Genomic DNA, 16,362 nt, shown 5'->3' on the forward strand with positions numbered 1-16,362 from the left:
ACAGACGATGAAATTCACTGAGACCCGAAAGAGAAACTGAATACAGTTGGAGCATACATTGCATATGAAGAGGATTTGATGTGATTTTGGAAAAGTAGTTAATTTGATAGCGTGCCACACAGGGCTTTTACGCCAAGCTAAGAAATTTGAATTTTGTATGCATACTAGATATCACTTGAAAAGCAGAACATTAGCCATAACATATTATAAAATCATAATCCTGTAACAAATTAATCAAACGCGGTAATATAGCATGAAAACCTTGCAAGTCGTTTTTAAAAACTATTAGGATATAAATTTCTGTATAACTGAAAATTGGTTTTAACCTTGCCCATATTCATTGCTTTGTTGCATTCCTGGTGAAAACAAATAGGATTTGGGGGACTTACCTGCTGATCCTAGGGTTAGGATTTGTCCGTGTTTACCTGAAAACCTGGGTCCTAGTGAATCTATTATTCCTGAGTTATGCACAGCCTGGTCAAAGGCAATTAAACTTTAAGAATTCTAAGAGTCTCCACACTGATACACACCTTGTTCCCCTTGGCCTAAGAAATCGCTGATCCTTTGGCTAATTAATCATAGTCCTGATAATTATTCTATTTTCTATGTAGAATATGGAATCTTGCCTTTTTTAAAAAACGTTTTTATTATTATTGATTTCAGAGAGAGGAAGGGAAAGGGAGAGAGAGATAGAAATATCAGTGATGAGAGAGAATCATTGATTGGCTGCCTCCTGCACTCCCCTTGCCCGGGCATGTGCCCTGACTGGGAATTGAACCATGACCTCCTAGTTCAGTGATGGCGAACCTTTTCAGCTCGGCGTGTCAGCATTTTGAAAAACCCTAACTTAACTCTGATGCTGTGTCACATATAGAAATTTTTTGATATTTGCAACCATAGTAAAACAAAGATTTATATTTTTGATATTTATTTTATATATTTAAATGCCATTTAACAAAGAAAAATCAACCAAAAAAATGAGTTCTCGTGTCACCTCTGACACATGTGTCATAGGTTCGCCATCACTGTCCTAGTTCATGGGTTGATGCTCAACCAGTGAGCCACACCGGCCGGGCTTGCCTTTCTTCTTTGGACAGGTTCTACAGTTCAGTTCTGTTCTAAGTATGTAATGACTAACTTATTCATTCACAGACGTTTGTTGAAGCTTACATATAGGAGGTTAGGCCCTTGGCTAATGCAGGAGACACAAAGACTAGAAGACAGAGACTCTGCTGTCAGGAAGCTTACAACCTTCTTGTTTATTTTCCAACCAGGAGAGGATATGCTCCTCCTCTTACCTATAATTTTTATCCTTTTTTCTTTTCCACCTAGCTCCTTGCTGATTATTCTTCATTGGAACAGCACCCCCTCTATAGTGATTATCCTTCAGTATTAGCTGGCGTTGTTGGGCCCCCTCCTCAGTTATCCCTGAAAAACAGTCCAACATGCTAAAGATTCTTTCTTCTCAAGCTGTGTTCATTTTTATGTTTATACTAGAGGCCCAGTGGACGAAATTCATGCACCCGGGGGTAGGGGAGGAGTCCCTCAGCCCAGCCTGCGCGTCTCACAATCCAGGAGCCCTCAGAGGATGTCCCACTGCCATGGAGGCAGGAGGGGCTCCTGCCACCGCCACTGCTCGCCAGCCTTGAGCCCTACTTCTGGCTAAGCGGCACTCCCGCTGTGGGAGCACACTGACCACCAGGGGGCAGCCCCTGCATTGAGCATCTGCCCCCTGGTGGTCAGTGCGTGTCATAGCGACCAGTCATTCGCTATTTGGTGGATTTGCATATTAACCTTTTATTATATGGGATGGTCAAGCAGTACCAAGATTCACTGGCTTTTCATTAATAATCGATGTTGCTTTGTTTATTGATTCTGCACATTCTATTCAGAACCTATTATGTGTCAGGTATTGTAAGGTGCTAAGAAGCTTCAGAAAGAAAAAAGACTAAAACAAATATCCATCCCAAAACCACAAGGGTATAAATTGATGATGGTTCCCACTTTATTCCTGGATATTAGAAGAGTTCCAGGAGAATCTGAGGCTGCTTGATGTGATTCTAATTGGGAGTATTTCCATCCACCTTTACAATCATTTGCTGGCATTGTGACCCCGCCAAAATTGTCTAATCTCTGTGAAGCTTTAATTTCCTGAACTATAAGGCTCTCTACTTTGAAAAATTAAGTGGTATGCCTAAGATCATTCGGGGAGAGTATGTTATCAGGGGAGATTTAAATCAGTTCATCTAAGTCCAAGTTCCAGGCTCGCTCAGAATTAATATAAACTTTCCTTAACTGGTATCTCATTGCTTTTTAGTATTTCAGCCAAAAGCTATATAAATCAGGAGGCATGATTACCCATGTATAAGCATTCTTGTCCTAAGGACCTCTATCGAGCCAAACTAGTTAGCCTATACGTTCGACCAGTACTGAAAAGAAATGCATTTGCATTGAACGTGGAAGCCAGGGGTTGAGTACTGGTAACATTGGTTCCTTGGATCCCCAAGGAGAACCCATTGCTGTGGGGTGACCTACTTTGTCCAGCTATTACTTCCACATTAGCTTCTCTGCCAGGGCTACCGAGGAGTCAGTACTTCTAGAAAACACACATGTTGGTGTTATGAATCATAGAGACCAACCTTTAAGATCTGTTTCCAGGTATTTTCAATAGGAACTCCTATCACTGGACTAATTTGGCTTAAATCCTTTAAATTTTCCCTTCTCCATCACTTAAATCATATCAAGAGCTGAGTCTGAAATTTTCTCTAATTCATCGGGGCCTCAAATGAGGAGCAATAAAAAAAAATGTGTATTTCCTCAGGATCCTATTTTGATGAATACAGCTTAAATTTGCTTAATCTAGCACCCAGCAGGTTTTAAACTGTGGAATGTTTCCAACTTAGGAGAGCTTCCAAGCTTTTATTTGCCTGAAAGGTAATTATGTTCTCTGTTGACTTTTTTACTTTGTGTGCATCTACTATAAAATTTGGGGAGGAAAAAAAAAGAAGCAAAATTGGAAATATGTCAAAAAGAGGTATGAAGATATAGTGGGCAGTACTGCCGCTCTACCCTGAGTTTCAGATCTGTCTCTTGGGCTCACTTCAGTCTGCAGACCCTGTAACCCTTCACATGGATGCTTGACTGGTAAATACCGCATAATGTCCCGTTGCCAGGGCTATGCTAAGGGAAGGGATGGCAGCACCTGGGCTAGTGCTGGGGCCAAAGCTAGAGAGCTAGGATGAATGAAGTTGGAGTTTTCCACAAAGCATCCAGGAGCAGTCCAAGGGGTAGGCATAGACCCACAGTTATGTGGGAGAGTGGAGGTTCATACCAAAAAACAAAGGGAAAGGAAAAACAATCTAAAGGCACAGAGCAGATCTAACTACCATGTGGGAGAAAAACAGGAAAAAAAAGCGCCAGCTTGTCACTGTGCCATGTGTCTGAAAACAGAAAGAAGAGAATGCTGGGCCTATGTGTCTGATCAGACATAGTGACCCCCCTCACGTAGTAACACAGCTGAAATTTTAGATTAAACTATGACCCAATCACATCGTTAGTATTTTCTCCTCTTGGGGAAAAAAGGCGAGAAAAACCGGTCTCCTACTCCTTCCTTTCACTTGTAAGTAACTGATTTTTGCAGATATTGGCAAAACAGATCCAAATGTTTCATATATATGTACATTTAATGTGTTATTAAATTACTGTTGTCCATTAACTGTTGAAAATCTATTTTAAAAGATGAACTTGGTAAGTTGCTTTAATAGATAATGCAATCAATGATTACAATATATGGGGCCCTTTGCTCTGAAGATTGAAATTTAACAATTTCTATTTCCAATTAAATTCCTTATCATCAGAGAGATTTCCCAATGAGCTACTTTCTATTATTGATACTATCCATTCATTATTCAGAGGGAAGTGAATTGGAATTGTAATGCTTGGGACAATCTATGAATTGCAAATACAAACACTTCCTACTAGGCAGAGAGAGCCCTGTTCTCCTGGCAAAGTGAGGAAGAGGTCTCTTTAAGAGATGTATGTCTGACTTGTGCTGAAGACATGTGTTCAACTGCATTTACCCCACAGGTGTTATCGAGCAGCTACCCTGGCCAAGCCCTGTGTGTTGCCTAAGATCTAAAGATGACTCAGATTGGCGCTTAGATGACTGTCTCTTTTGGCTCCACAGTCTACAGGCTAAAAAATTGTGTTAGGAACCAGAGCAGTGGGAAAGGGAGGGTTTGATCATTCCTAACAGCAACTCTGTGGAAGAGATTGCTCTGAAAACGTGGAGAATGTCAAAACCCATGCCTTTGAGGATCTAACAGTCTAAAAATTTGAAGATGGATTTAATTGGCTGCCAAATACTTATATGCTAGGGGATTAAGCAGGATTCAAGAAGACAGTTGAGTCATTTTACACTCAGCTCAAGAAATCATCTACATTTAGTGTTTGATTTGGGGAGCTGTCCCATGTACAGAGAACAAAATCAAAGCAATGCCCTTTGACAGAATTGGACCATCGGTGAGCTCTGCAGCTAAGAAGGCAATTCATGTGATCATAAAAGGGAGGCACATACCTACCACAGGGGTCTGCTTCAGTGGAAGATGCCACAGAGTAAAAACTGAACTAGTAACAGCTTGTCATACAAATAGACAATGGTTCTCCGGGGCCATAAAAAAAGGAAAGATGGCAAAAGAGACAATGAAAAACATGAAAGGAAGTAAATGCATGGACCTCAGAGGGTAGTGGGAGGGGGCCTAGAGTGGCAACAACAAAAAATACTTAATTATAGATAGTCAATAGCTGATTTAAGATAAGATCTCTTCCTAACAGGACAGACTACTGGTACAAAGTCCGCCAAAGGGAAGAGAAGGAGGGAAAGAAAGAGAAGATAAAATTCAGAAAAATAAAAATAAAATCTAAGGAAGAACATTAAAGGAATAATGAGGTAACCATCGATTAACCCACATGCCAGAAACAGAGATTACTGGAGGGAGGAGAGGTAATCTACAGCCTAAGGAAGAAACACAACATGAGACTAATTCCTGGAATGAGAGGGATTAGAGAAAAGTCTTGAAGAATTAAGAAAAATCACAGATTAAATATATATATTTCTGATAATTCAGACAACTGAAGGTCTGTGAAGGTTGTGAATTGGGTGTCCATTTTCTGAAAGACATGAGATTATCCAAAGAGAATAGTTTGAGGCTCCTCAGTGATAAAGAACAGAAAGCAACAATATAAGTGTGAGCTTGTGGTAAATGCAGTAGAGTAGAACTGTGGAAGAGGTGGATTGGAAGATTAGTTACATGATGCAGATATGAATCATATGAAGAAAAGATGGGATTTCTGAACATATACTGAGCTCTTCCCAACTCTCCGTCCATGGGAAACTGTGGGAATAGTCCTTTGTTTTATACTGAAAGGACTTTATTGAGCTTTTCTACTACAGTCAATAGATCTGGAACTAAATTAAATGTGACCAAGAAATACATATTTAGATTCCGTGCCTAGGAGCAAGTAAGCCTGACAAGAATTATGTGGTAGCTGGTGAGGGGAAGTGGGGGAGTTGAGGAGAATGTCACTAACAACATAGCCAAAGATTTCTAATCAGGCAGAGGGGAAAATAAAACACACAATTAAGTTCTCACAGGCTAAAAAATTGTATAGAGCTTTATGGAAGATGAACAAATCTCTCATTCCTCAGGGGGGAAATATTAAAAATGATGAGATGATCATGGGAAAAGAAAATCAGCTCATCTTTCAAGATATAAAAGAATGAGAGTACAGATTTTTTAATAATACCAAGAAAGTTCTCAAAGGGGAAAATAAATTTTAAGGCTTTACAGAGCAAAATAGATATTCCCATGTACGCACATGATTAATAGAAAGCAACAATACAGGAAAAGAGCAAAGATAGGAGGGCAACTTAATAAGAAATAAAAAACAAATGAGAAAGCAGATATACAAAAAGACAAGTTGGTGAGTGAAAAAGATTAAAGTAGAAATAAATATATGACCTAAAAACACCTGGGCACGGAAGAAGACTCATGAAGATGATGGTACATTTAAAGACAAAAAGGCAGATTCAAATGTCTCCAAAATAAACACTGGAAACAATGCAATTATGATAGAACTAGTTCAAAAGCAATAACAGACACAAATTTGTAATAAATATAAAAACATAATATTAGTAAAACTTTATATACTGAATAAAATAGAAGAAAAATCAAGAAACAACAGGCCTTAAAACCTTTAGGAACATGACGTGTGTACATTTAACTTTAATAAATTTTAGCAAATTTAGAGTTGGGAAGAGATCCATAGTTATTCCCATATCAGTAAAATGTAATGTGAGTAAATTTAGTAACTAGTACGTTTTCGCAAGTTTCGAAAAGTAAAAATGGGGCATGAGTAATGTAGTTAATCAGATAAGTGAAGGTAACTGCTACAGTTAATGTTCTATTGTTAAAGAACCTATGAACACAAACATGTCCTCAACTGAAAAGAACTAGAAGTGGGAGAAGACCTAGAAAGAAGGTTTTAAGACAAAAGCCAATTAATTGAGGAAAAATCCTTAAGTTAGTACAAATGATATATGTGGGTCTATAGCAACTAATTCCTAGAAAAACATCATTTGCCAAAACTGACTCAGAGAAATAAATGGAAAGCCTAGCTTGAGTGTTTGAAACAGCCTCCTAACTGGTCTTTCTGCTTCTGCCCTTGTCTTTCTTCAGTTTACGCTCAACACAGCACTGTGATGATCCTGTTAAAATGTTAAGTCATGTCGCCTCTCTGCTCAAAACCCACCAGTGACTTTCCATCGCATGTAGAGAAGGAACAAAGTCCTTACAAAATCCTATTTTCCCAACTCCCTTCCTTATAGGTTTTCTCTGACATCATCTTCAACTCTCCTGCCTTTCACTTCCCTAGCTGCTCCTCAAACATACCAGGCATAATCCATCTTCAAGGACATTGGACATGTTGCTCCCTATACAGAAAATGCCCTTTTTACTCAGATATTCTCCTGGTTGAGAAAGTGATTAAAAACGAAAAAAAAAAAATCCTTTATTCAGTTCTTTACTCAAATATCACTTTCTCGGAAAGGCCTTTTTTGACCTGGCTGATCTAAAATTCCACCCCCCTACCCCCAACTCTGACACATCTTATTGCCTAACTCTGCTTTATTTTTCCTCCTTTGCACTTAGCAGTATCTAATGTCTCATACACATTACCTATTTATAACATTTATTCTGTCTCCTTCAATGGAATACAAGTTGCATCGATTTTTGTCTGTCTTGTTCACTACTATATCCCCCAGCATTTAGAACAGTGCCTGGCATATAGTGAGCATTATTAAATGAATAAATGATTGAATGGATGATGTGTTGTTTTGATAACAACTTTATTCATTTGTTTTAATGAATAAAAAGTTCTTTAATTAGTACATCAAGTTTTTTGTGCAAATGTGGCTTTTAAAATACATCTTAAATACATTCTCCACTGATCTTATTTATATTGTGAACTGCCTCAAAAATATTTTTACATAATTTGCAAAGTGCAAATTTTATCTCAGCTCCTATATAAATCAACATGTATTCTTAGTGCCATAATTGAAAATTTTTATTAAAGTAATGTTACCTCATTACAAATTAACTAATAAGCTACATTCTTTCAAATGGAGTGGTGCAAGGCACAGTTCTAAACCAGGTTCTCACTTATCCAGTGAGACCCAAGCCCTTGTCATACCGTGACAAAGCTATTGAAATATTATTCTAAGTGGTTACCCGGTCGCTATCTCTTCCTTCCTAAACATACGTTTTATTCTCAGATCAGTGTTACTAAGGCAGATCTCTGGTTATATGAAGCTCAAAAGTCTTCAGAACTCCAATCAGCTCGTTGTGCTTACCACTTCCACCTCCAACTCCTTGCCTTTCCTTACAGCCTTCCTGAATCTGATTTATTTAGAATTCATATCTAGGCTGGAGCAGCACTGTGATCAGCACATAGTGTGGTGTTGTTATTGGTTCTTGTGACTCGGGCTCTAAATTTCTATTTTAAAAAATTAAGATTACTTTTTCCCTTTTTTATACCGACATTGCTCTAAGGGTTTACACAGAGCTGATATTCAGCTAAACACTCCAGATCTTATTTATATGATCTTCCATCAGGCCGAGTTTCACACATTCTTAGTATGGTTTGTGAATGAAATGCAACTGTCTGCAGTTGGCCCTTTTCATTTTTATTTTTTTGTTAATCTTCACCCAAGGAATTTTTTTTTGAGGGGGAGAGAGTGGAATGAAGAGGGAGACTGAAGAGAGAGAGAGAGAGAGAGAGAGAGAGAGAGAGAGAAACATTGATGTGAGAGATACACATCAATTAGTTGCCTCTCACAGGGATGGAGCATGCACCCAAGGCATGTACCCTTGACCAGAATTGAACCCTAGACCCTTCAGTCCGAGAGCCGACACTCTGTCCACTGAGCCAGACTGGCTAGGGCTTTGGCCCTTTTAAAATCACTACTTTTCTTTTTGAAATTATGTGTCTCTTGATTGTGCCATCTTCTCTCCACTTCTACTGCTATTATTATAGCCCTCGTTGCCTTAAGCCCCTGTGGAAAAAAATCAGGGAGGGAGGAAAAGAGGAAGCAAGGGGGGACAAAGAACATTATTCCTCACATCTGAAACTGTCTCAGCCCCCTCCTCCTCCTAAACTATTTCCTGTGTAGCTGGGGGCCGGGGGAGGACAGGGAATCTTTCTAAAATCAAATCTGGTGATCCCATCCTTCCCCAGATAAAATTTCCTCAATGGCTGCCCATTACCTTCATCGTGGCCTCAGACCTTTTTGTAATTCATTTCCCACCCACATCTCCAGCCTTATTCCTCGCTGCTTATCACACCCCGGCTCGCCCTCTCTGTCTCTGGCTTTGCACACATTGTCTCCCTGGGTTGACAGCCTCAGTCCCCAGATGTTCTTCCTGTCGAACTGTAGTTCCTTCTTCAAGACTCAGGTCTGGCACTTCTTGCTCTAAGAAGCCTTCCTTGTCACTCCTAGGGTACACTGTGCAGGGCCCTGCTCTCCGTTCCAGTAGCACCCAGGTTTACCTGTGTTATGACGCACATACACTGGTATAGAATTGCCTATTCACTTTGCTTTCTGTCCGACACTCTGTCCACTGAGCCAGACTGGCTAGGGCTTTGGCCCTTTTAAAATCACTCCTTTTCTTTTCTGGCTCATGCCCAGACTGTTTGTGAACGAGTGTGTCTTTCGTCTCTATAACTCCAGTGTTAAGGACAGTTGCCTGGTGTTTGTGTCAGTTTTTCTTGCCAATAAAATTATTCCTGATTTTCCTTTTTCTTGTTCATCCAAGAAGAGACACGAGCAAGGTCAAAATGAACATGGTAGAATTTGATTTAAACAAAACTAGGGTATCAGTCTTAATCTTTGAATTAACATAGTGAGCATTGAAACTTTACCTCACATTGTCATTACAATACAAAGAGTGTGATGTGCGACTATTAAAGCTATCAGTGAGATCATTTTAATTTACCCTCACCATAAAACAGAAAATAAAATAGACAGAAATAATGTCATAAGTGGGGATTCTCTGAGACCCAGTTTCTCGGTGCCAATTGCATAGTGAAACTTGCACTGTGGTCTGGGAAATTGAAGACATTTCTGTCCTGATTGGTTTGCCTTTCTGACAAATGAATACCTGAAAGACGACTGAGCACTGCCCTTCAGCCATGGCCCTCTTCAGTGTTATTGTCACTGATAGGAGGAATTGTTTTACTGGAATGAGGGGGTTATGTAATCTCTGAAAGATTTCTGATGACTTTTTAGTGCCTTCTTTTCTGAGATAACTTAAGTATATATTTTTTCATTGGTAGTCTTTCAAGGGCCCATCCAGTTGAAAATCTATAATCATTAAGCCCCAATATTCTTCAAATAATGAAGGGCTCCTCTTTCTACAACTTTAACTTTACTTTCCCATCCACTAAAGTAACCAAATGAAATTAACCTATTTATTGCTAACCACTTTATTCCCTAGGCTCTGTCAGCAAGAGTGTGTGTGTGTGTGTGTGTGTGTGTGTGTGTGTGTGTTTCTTAACAAATCTAAAAGTAGGTTGCTCATCAGAAACACAATTGTAGTCATCCTTTCCTTATGGTACCTAGATAATTATCAATTGATTAATCTGTATATTTTAATGACTTGGAATCCTACTTCTCTAAAGAAGCAGAAAAACGTTTTCAAGTCTAAGATAACTAAGACTTCATTACTTGTTGCAAAATAGAACTCATTTTAAGTGGTTAAATCCCACTGGGGAGTGCTAACGTGAATAATTACCATTACATGCAATCTACCAAAATGAGTAGTTTCACCATTGCATTTAGTGATAGTAGCATCTTCAAATATGATTTACATTTATATCTCTAATGAAAATTAGTACATTCTTCACACTTTCTGATTTCTCTATCTCCCTTCTGTGGCAGCATAACTTCCTACTGCTTGTATTTACATTTGTAAATTACAGGGTAATGTCTGTGGCAGGCAATGGATGAATGTGTCTTGCTGAGGGCCTGCACTTGGAATATCTGAATTCCTCAAAAAAAATATTTTATGGCACAGTCCACATTTCAATTTAATTCCTTTTCATTTGAAATGTGTTTTGAGTACCCTCTATGAGTTTATCATAATGTAGAATTTTGTGTCTCCAACCTGAAAAATTATACTAAAAGGCAGGAAAGTGGCCTGGGGACAGCCATGGTTGAAAAAACTTGAATGACAGAAAAATTGCTACCATATCTGGAATATTTGTTATATGTCAGGAGGTATGGTGTGTGCTTTATGTGCTTTATTTCCAACCCTTGTCATGGAGGAAGTATTATCTTACCCATTTTGCTGGTTATGAAGGTTAGAATTCGGTAAGTTGTCCAAGGACAATGCTAGAAGGTGCCTGGGCTAATATTCACAGAGGTGTGTCTGATGTCAAAGTCTGGGCTTCCATTCTGACACGAGGCCACAAGTAAGAGTACGTAAGTGCCACAAACTTTCATGTTACCTCTATTGTCTTATCTTCCTAGACTCTAAAGAGACAAAGCATTTTCCTGTCCCCCCCACATCAAAACATATATATACTGACAGGGCCCTGGTTAAGCAGAGTTAGGAATCAGTTCATAATTTCCCTCCCTTTGACTTCTGGCAAAAGCTCTTTCTAAGCCAGAGCCATTTGTTCTTCTCTAATGACATAGAGGGAGGATAGCCTGAGGCTTCCCGGAGAACCGCAGATCTATTTATCATCTTTTTGTTTGTCCCCTGGAGGGTAGCCCACATGCAGCTTTAACTGGTCTCAGGAGGGCAGATATGTTGATTCTTTTTGCTCTATCAAGAAAAAACACTGGTAACAAGATCTGTCAGCTTTCTAGAATTATGAATACAATTTTTAAGCAATTATAAAAGTACTAGAGGCCTGGTGCACAAAATTCGTGCACTCGGAGGAGTCCCTCAGCCCAGCCTGTGCCCTCTCACAGTCGTGGAGCCTACAGGAGATGTCCAACTGCCCAGGAGACGGGAGAGGCTCCTGCCACTGCTGTGCTCTCCAGCTGTGAGCCTGGCTTCTGCTTGAGTAGCGCTCCCCCTGTGGGAGTGCACTGACCACCAGGGAGCAGCTCCTGCATTGAGCATCTGCCTCCTGGTGGTCAGTGCTCATCATCACAACCGGTCGTTCCACCATTAGGTTGATTGGCATATTAGCCTTTTATTATCTAGGATATGTATATTTACCAAAACTTATTCCTTGCAGCAAAAAAAATATTTATTCAGCTGATTTAGTTGCAATCAAATGTAGTGACCAGAAGACATATTAAAGATGAGACATGTTAAAGATGCTGAGAAACTCCACAGCTTGGAAAATATATAATTACCAGTTTACAACAAAAAACAATTAACACCTCCCTTAACTAGGAATAAAGAAATTTGGAGTAAGACCAAGAGCCAAGTAAGACCTAGCCAGGATGTTAGAACCTGAGGGTAGGAGCCCATTGGCTCAATGAGATAGGACTCTTCTCCCAGAAAGAGTCCAGATTACTCATTCCTAAAGAAATCATAGGCAATGCCTTTTTTAAAAGATCAGAGTTTCTTTTTACTGAGACAAAGAAGTAAAAATGAGCATGGCTTTCTGTCTTTGGCTTCACCTCTCTTTCTTTCTTTTTGCCTTTGCTCCTCTTTCCCAGGTTTCTAGCCAACACCACTTTCAGAGGCCTAAGTGGTTCCATCAAAGTAAAAGGTTCCTCTATCATCAGCTCAGAAAACAGCTTTTTCATCTGGAATCTGCAGCATGACCCCATGGGAAAGCCAATGTGGACCCGCTTGGGCAGCTGGCAGGGGGGAAAGGTTGTCATGGACTATGGAATTTGGCCAGAGCAGGCCCAGAGGCATAAAACTCACTTCCAAAACCCAAGTAAGCTACACCTGAGAGTGGTTACCCTGGTCGAGCATCCATTTGTCTTCACAAGGGAGGTAGATGATGAAGGCTTGTGCCCTGCTGGCCAACTCTGCCTCGACCCCATGACTAATGACTCTTCCATATTGGACAGCCTTTTTAGTAGCCTCCATAGCAGTAATGATACAGTGTCCGTCAAACTCAAGAAGTGCTGCTATGGCTATTGCATTGATCTGCTGGAAAAGCTAGCAGAAGACATGAACTTTGACTTTGACCTCTATATCGTTGGAGATGGAAAATATGGAGCCTGGAAAAATGGTCACTGGACTGGACTAGTGGGTGACCTCCTGAGTGGTTCAGCCCACATGGCAGTCACTTCCTTCAGCATCAATACTGCACGAAGTCAGGTGATAGACTTCACCAGTCCTTTCTTCTCCACCAGCTTGGGCATCTTAGTGAGGACCCGAGACACAGCAGCTCCCATTGGAGCCTTCATGTGGCCACTGCACTGGACGTTGTGGCTAGGGATTTTTGTGGCTCTGCACATCACTGCCATCTTCCTCACCCTATATGAATGGAAGAGCCCCTTTGGTATGACTCCCAAGGGGCGGAATAGGAGTAAAGTCTTCTCTTTCTCTTCAGCCTTGAATGTCTGCTATGCCCTCTTGTTTGGTAGAACAGCAGCCATCAAACCCCCAAAATGCTGGACTGGAAGGTTTCTCATGAACCTTTGGGCCATTTTCTGTATGTTTTGCCTTTCTACGTACACGGCAAACTTGGCTGCTGTCATGGTAGGTGAGAAGATCTATGAAGAGCTTTCCGGGATACATGACCCTAAGGTAATGCTTCCTTTTTAACTCTCTTTATCATCCATTATCACGCCATATATTGTGTCGTATGTTGTAGTTTGTTTATGTTCTTTGATCTAACACAAAATATTCTCTCAGCTCTCTGTAGACCAGTCCAAAAATCTGTTGCCTTGTTGAATTATATATTTTATTGTTGTATTAAGTGAAACAAAAAGAGTGAAGAGTTTCAGGGGGCATCTGTGCTAGAGAAAGTCTTTCTGGTAAAAACATCTATTAGCACAGTTTTTCCTTGTGTTATTTGACTGACAGAATGGCTTTCTGGGAATAATCTTACCAAGCATATTCACCCAAAGCATATTTCAAAAACAGATTATTTCTCTTGGGAATGAATGGAAATAAATAGTATAATCCATATTTTAAATAGTAAAGAATCTTTTTTTTTACCATTGAAAAATAGTAAAATGTTAAGAACTAACATTTTATCATAAGCTCCCAAAGTCAAATGCTAGGGAGCTCAGTGGGTTTATAAGAAGGAATGCTGAACTAACTGAGGTGGCAAGATTAGCTAAGAACAGGGTGTCCTTATAGAGTACAAAAAGCTGTAGAGCTGGTCACTTTGGGTTGGGGGTAGATCACCAACAGTTACATTACAATTGCCCACGGACATTTAAGAAAATTGTATCTAATATAGGCTGCCTTTTATATTCTAGGTATTTGACATTAAAGGTAGAGGGAAGGAGGAGGGTAGAGTTCAAATGAACTGGTAAAGCAGTGGTAAGTTTCACAAATCAGAACCAAAGATTGCCAAAATTAAGTCAGGATGCTATGCAGGAGAAACATAAAGCAATGATTTTAGGGGATTAAAAGTAAACTCATGAAGATAAACCATACATAGCAGTAAAACAAGTTTCTAAGCCAAAGAAACAATCATTCCATTCCCCACTCCACCACAATAGAAAGGTGAAATTATAAACCTAACCCAGCCCACAAGACAAAGTGAGTAAAACTGGACAAGGTCAAGTTTCTGTTATAACTAGCAAGTTCTTCATGCAGTGAGACAGGCCTAAATGTAACCACATTTAATTTCAGGTAATAAATTAATTTCTGCTAAGGTTCTCAAAAATGTATATATTTTTCCTACTGTTGTTTCTATGTTAAAGTCTCATTTACCTTTTCTTTTTTTTTCATGTAAGGACACCCAGATTATTTGACTAAGCCATACTTGACTTAAAAAGTAGGATTTGTGATTTGGATTTATACACAGTTCATTGGTGAATTGAGTCCTGGCTGCTTAAGTATCTGTAATCACAATATCAGATAACTTTCAATGAACGTAATAGCTCCATTTTTCTTATTGATCATAACTGTTTCGCATGCTAGCTATACATTTAACACAATTTAAAAAACTGTTAAGAGTTAAGAATGTGAACATTTCATTACCATTTCAGCATTGAGATTCATTTGCTTCAACCAACTAATTTGAATCAGAAATACAATGAAAAGCAAAAGGCTGTGCAGGACAGACCAATTTGTGATTCACTACATGTTGCAGTAGCCAAGGCAGGCTGGAACCTTTTTTTTTTTTTTCCTGATGGGGTGAGGAAAGAAATAACCTTTTTTCTGGCTGCTCTTACAGAAAACCCCAAGGAAGAGGGACTGGCTTGCTGCGCAAATGAAATTCAAGAGGATGGTTCTATCCTCACCTAGCTATTTTGCCAGAATAATTTATTTTACACTAAAAGTAATACCTGTAGCTTCTCATGGCTCCTGACCATGGGCCCCCACCATGTCTCTTCTGGAAAGCAAGTTCCATGCTTCAAAGCAGGTGGGCTCTTGAAGCATAAGACCATGAAAGAATCTCTGAGTGACATATTTAAGAGATTATATGGGTATTTCTCTGACATAGAACTAGCACCATTCATTATAGGCAATGCAGAAAATAGAGCAAAGCAGATAGATGGAAACAAACACCATTGGCCCATCATCCAAAGGTATTTTCTCTTGGCATTGTGAGATGATTGACAGGTGATAAACATTGCAGTATTATGTTTATCCAACAAGGTCTTCACCTGGGTCTGTGATCTAAGGTATAGACCTGGGCATTATTAGAACCTTCCAGCCATTGAAATCCAATGTGCTGAGGTATAAGACAAGATGAGAAATATCACTTGTGAAGTACATTGAAAAATAAATCTTACCTCTGCTCTTGGAGTTGAAGTGGCCCAGCTGAAAGGATACGTGAGCATCGGAAATGAGCTTTCTGCTGATTTTAATAGACTTTCTAGCTCTTCTTTTCCAGCTTCTTACATAAAATGCCCCCTTTAGCCCGATTCTCTCCAATATTAAAAAAGTGTCATCTCCTTAGAGAGAATAGGAAGCTGTGTCATTTTTGTACAGGCAAATTATGGTACTGCTTTAGAAAAACAGTCCTAGTGAACGTTAAAGTAAATATTTAAAGTTAAATAGACCCGCTGAGAAGGCAAGAGCAAACTTTAACCAGAAATATTAAAGTAAAGGACATTCACATAGCTCTAGCAGGGATAAAGCATTTCCCCAAACAATAAAGACCACCTTTATTGATCTTCATAAAGCAGCATGTGGCTGCTTCATAAAACATATGAGTTCATATAATAAAAGCTGGCCTTGAAGAAGGGAGGGATGCCAGAACTCCAAGGCAAACAAGACACTGAAAACAGAGTTTGAGGGGAGAGGAAGGAAAACTGAACTATTCCAAACCATTCATTCTTTCTTTAATTCATCCAATAACAGCAACTTCTGTTCCAGGCGCCATGCTAGGTGGCTGGGTATTAAATAGTGAGCAAACCGATATTGTCCTTGCAACGTGGAGTTATGGGAAGAAAAGACATTTATCAGGGGAGCCCATAAACCAGCTAATTAATGAAACCGTGGTAACTGACATAGTAAGCAAAGGCAAATTATAATAGTATCAGAGAGCCTCACAGGAGACCTGATCTACCAGAGAATCAGAGAAGGGCCCCCAACCCAGACCCCTTCCCTTCGGAAAGTAAATCCAGCTTCGATCTGAAGGATGTAAATGAGCTCACGGGAGTTGGGGGTATTAGGAGAAGAGCATCTCAGGGTGACTGGG

The 16,362-nt window shown here is 39.6% G+C and overlaps 1 protein-coding gene across 1 annotated transcript in view; it reads left to right on the top strand.

Moving 5' to 3' along the window:
• The window catches only part of GRIN3A (glutamate ionotropic receptor NMDA type subunit 3A), a 158,984-nt gene that overhangs the window by 52,618 nt on the left and 90,004 nt on the right, over positions 1–16,362 (top strand). Inside the window, exon 4 of the mRNA XM_015560455.1 lies at positions 12,236–13,283. Coding sequence (XP_015415941.1) covers positions 12,236–13,283 — 1,048 coding nt within the window. The remainder of the gene's footprint in view (positions 1–12,235; positions 13,284–16,362) is intronic.

Source organism: Myotis davidii, unplaced genomic scaffold (genome assembly GCF_000327345.1).
Source record: "Myotis davidii unplaced genomic scaffold, ASM32734v1 scaffold534, whole genome shotgun sequence".
In the NCBI taxonomy this organism is placed as follows: Eukaryota; Metazoa; Chordata; class Mammalia; order Chiroptera; family Vespertilionidae; genus Myotis; species Myotis davidii.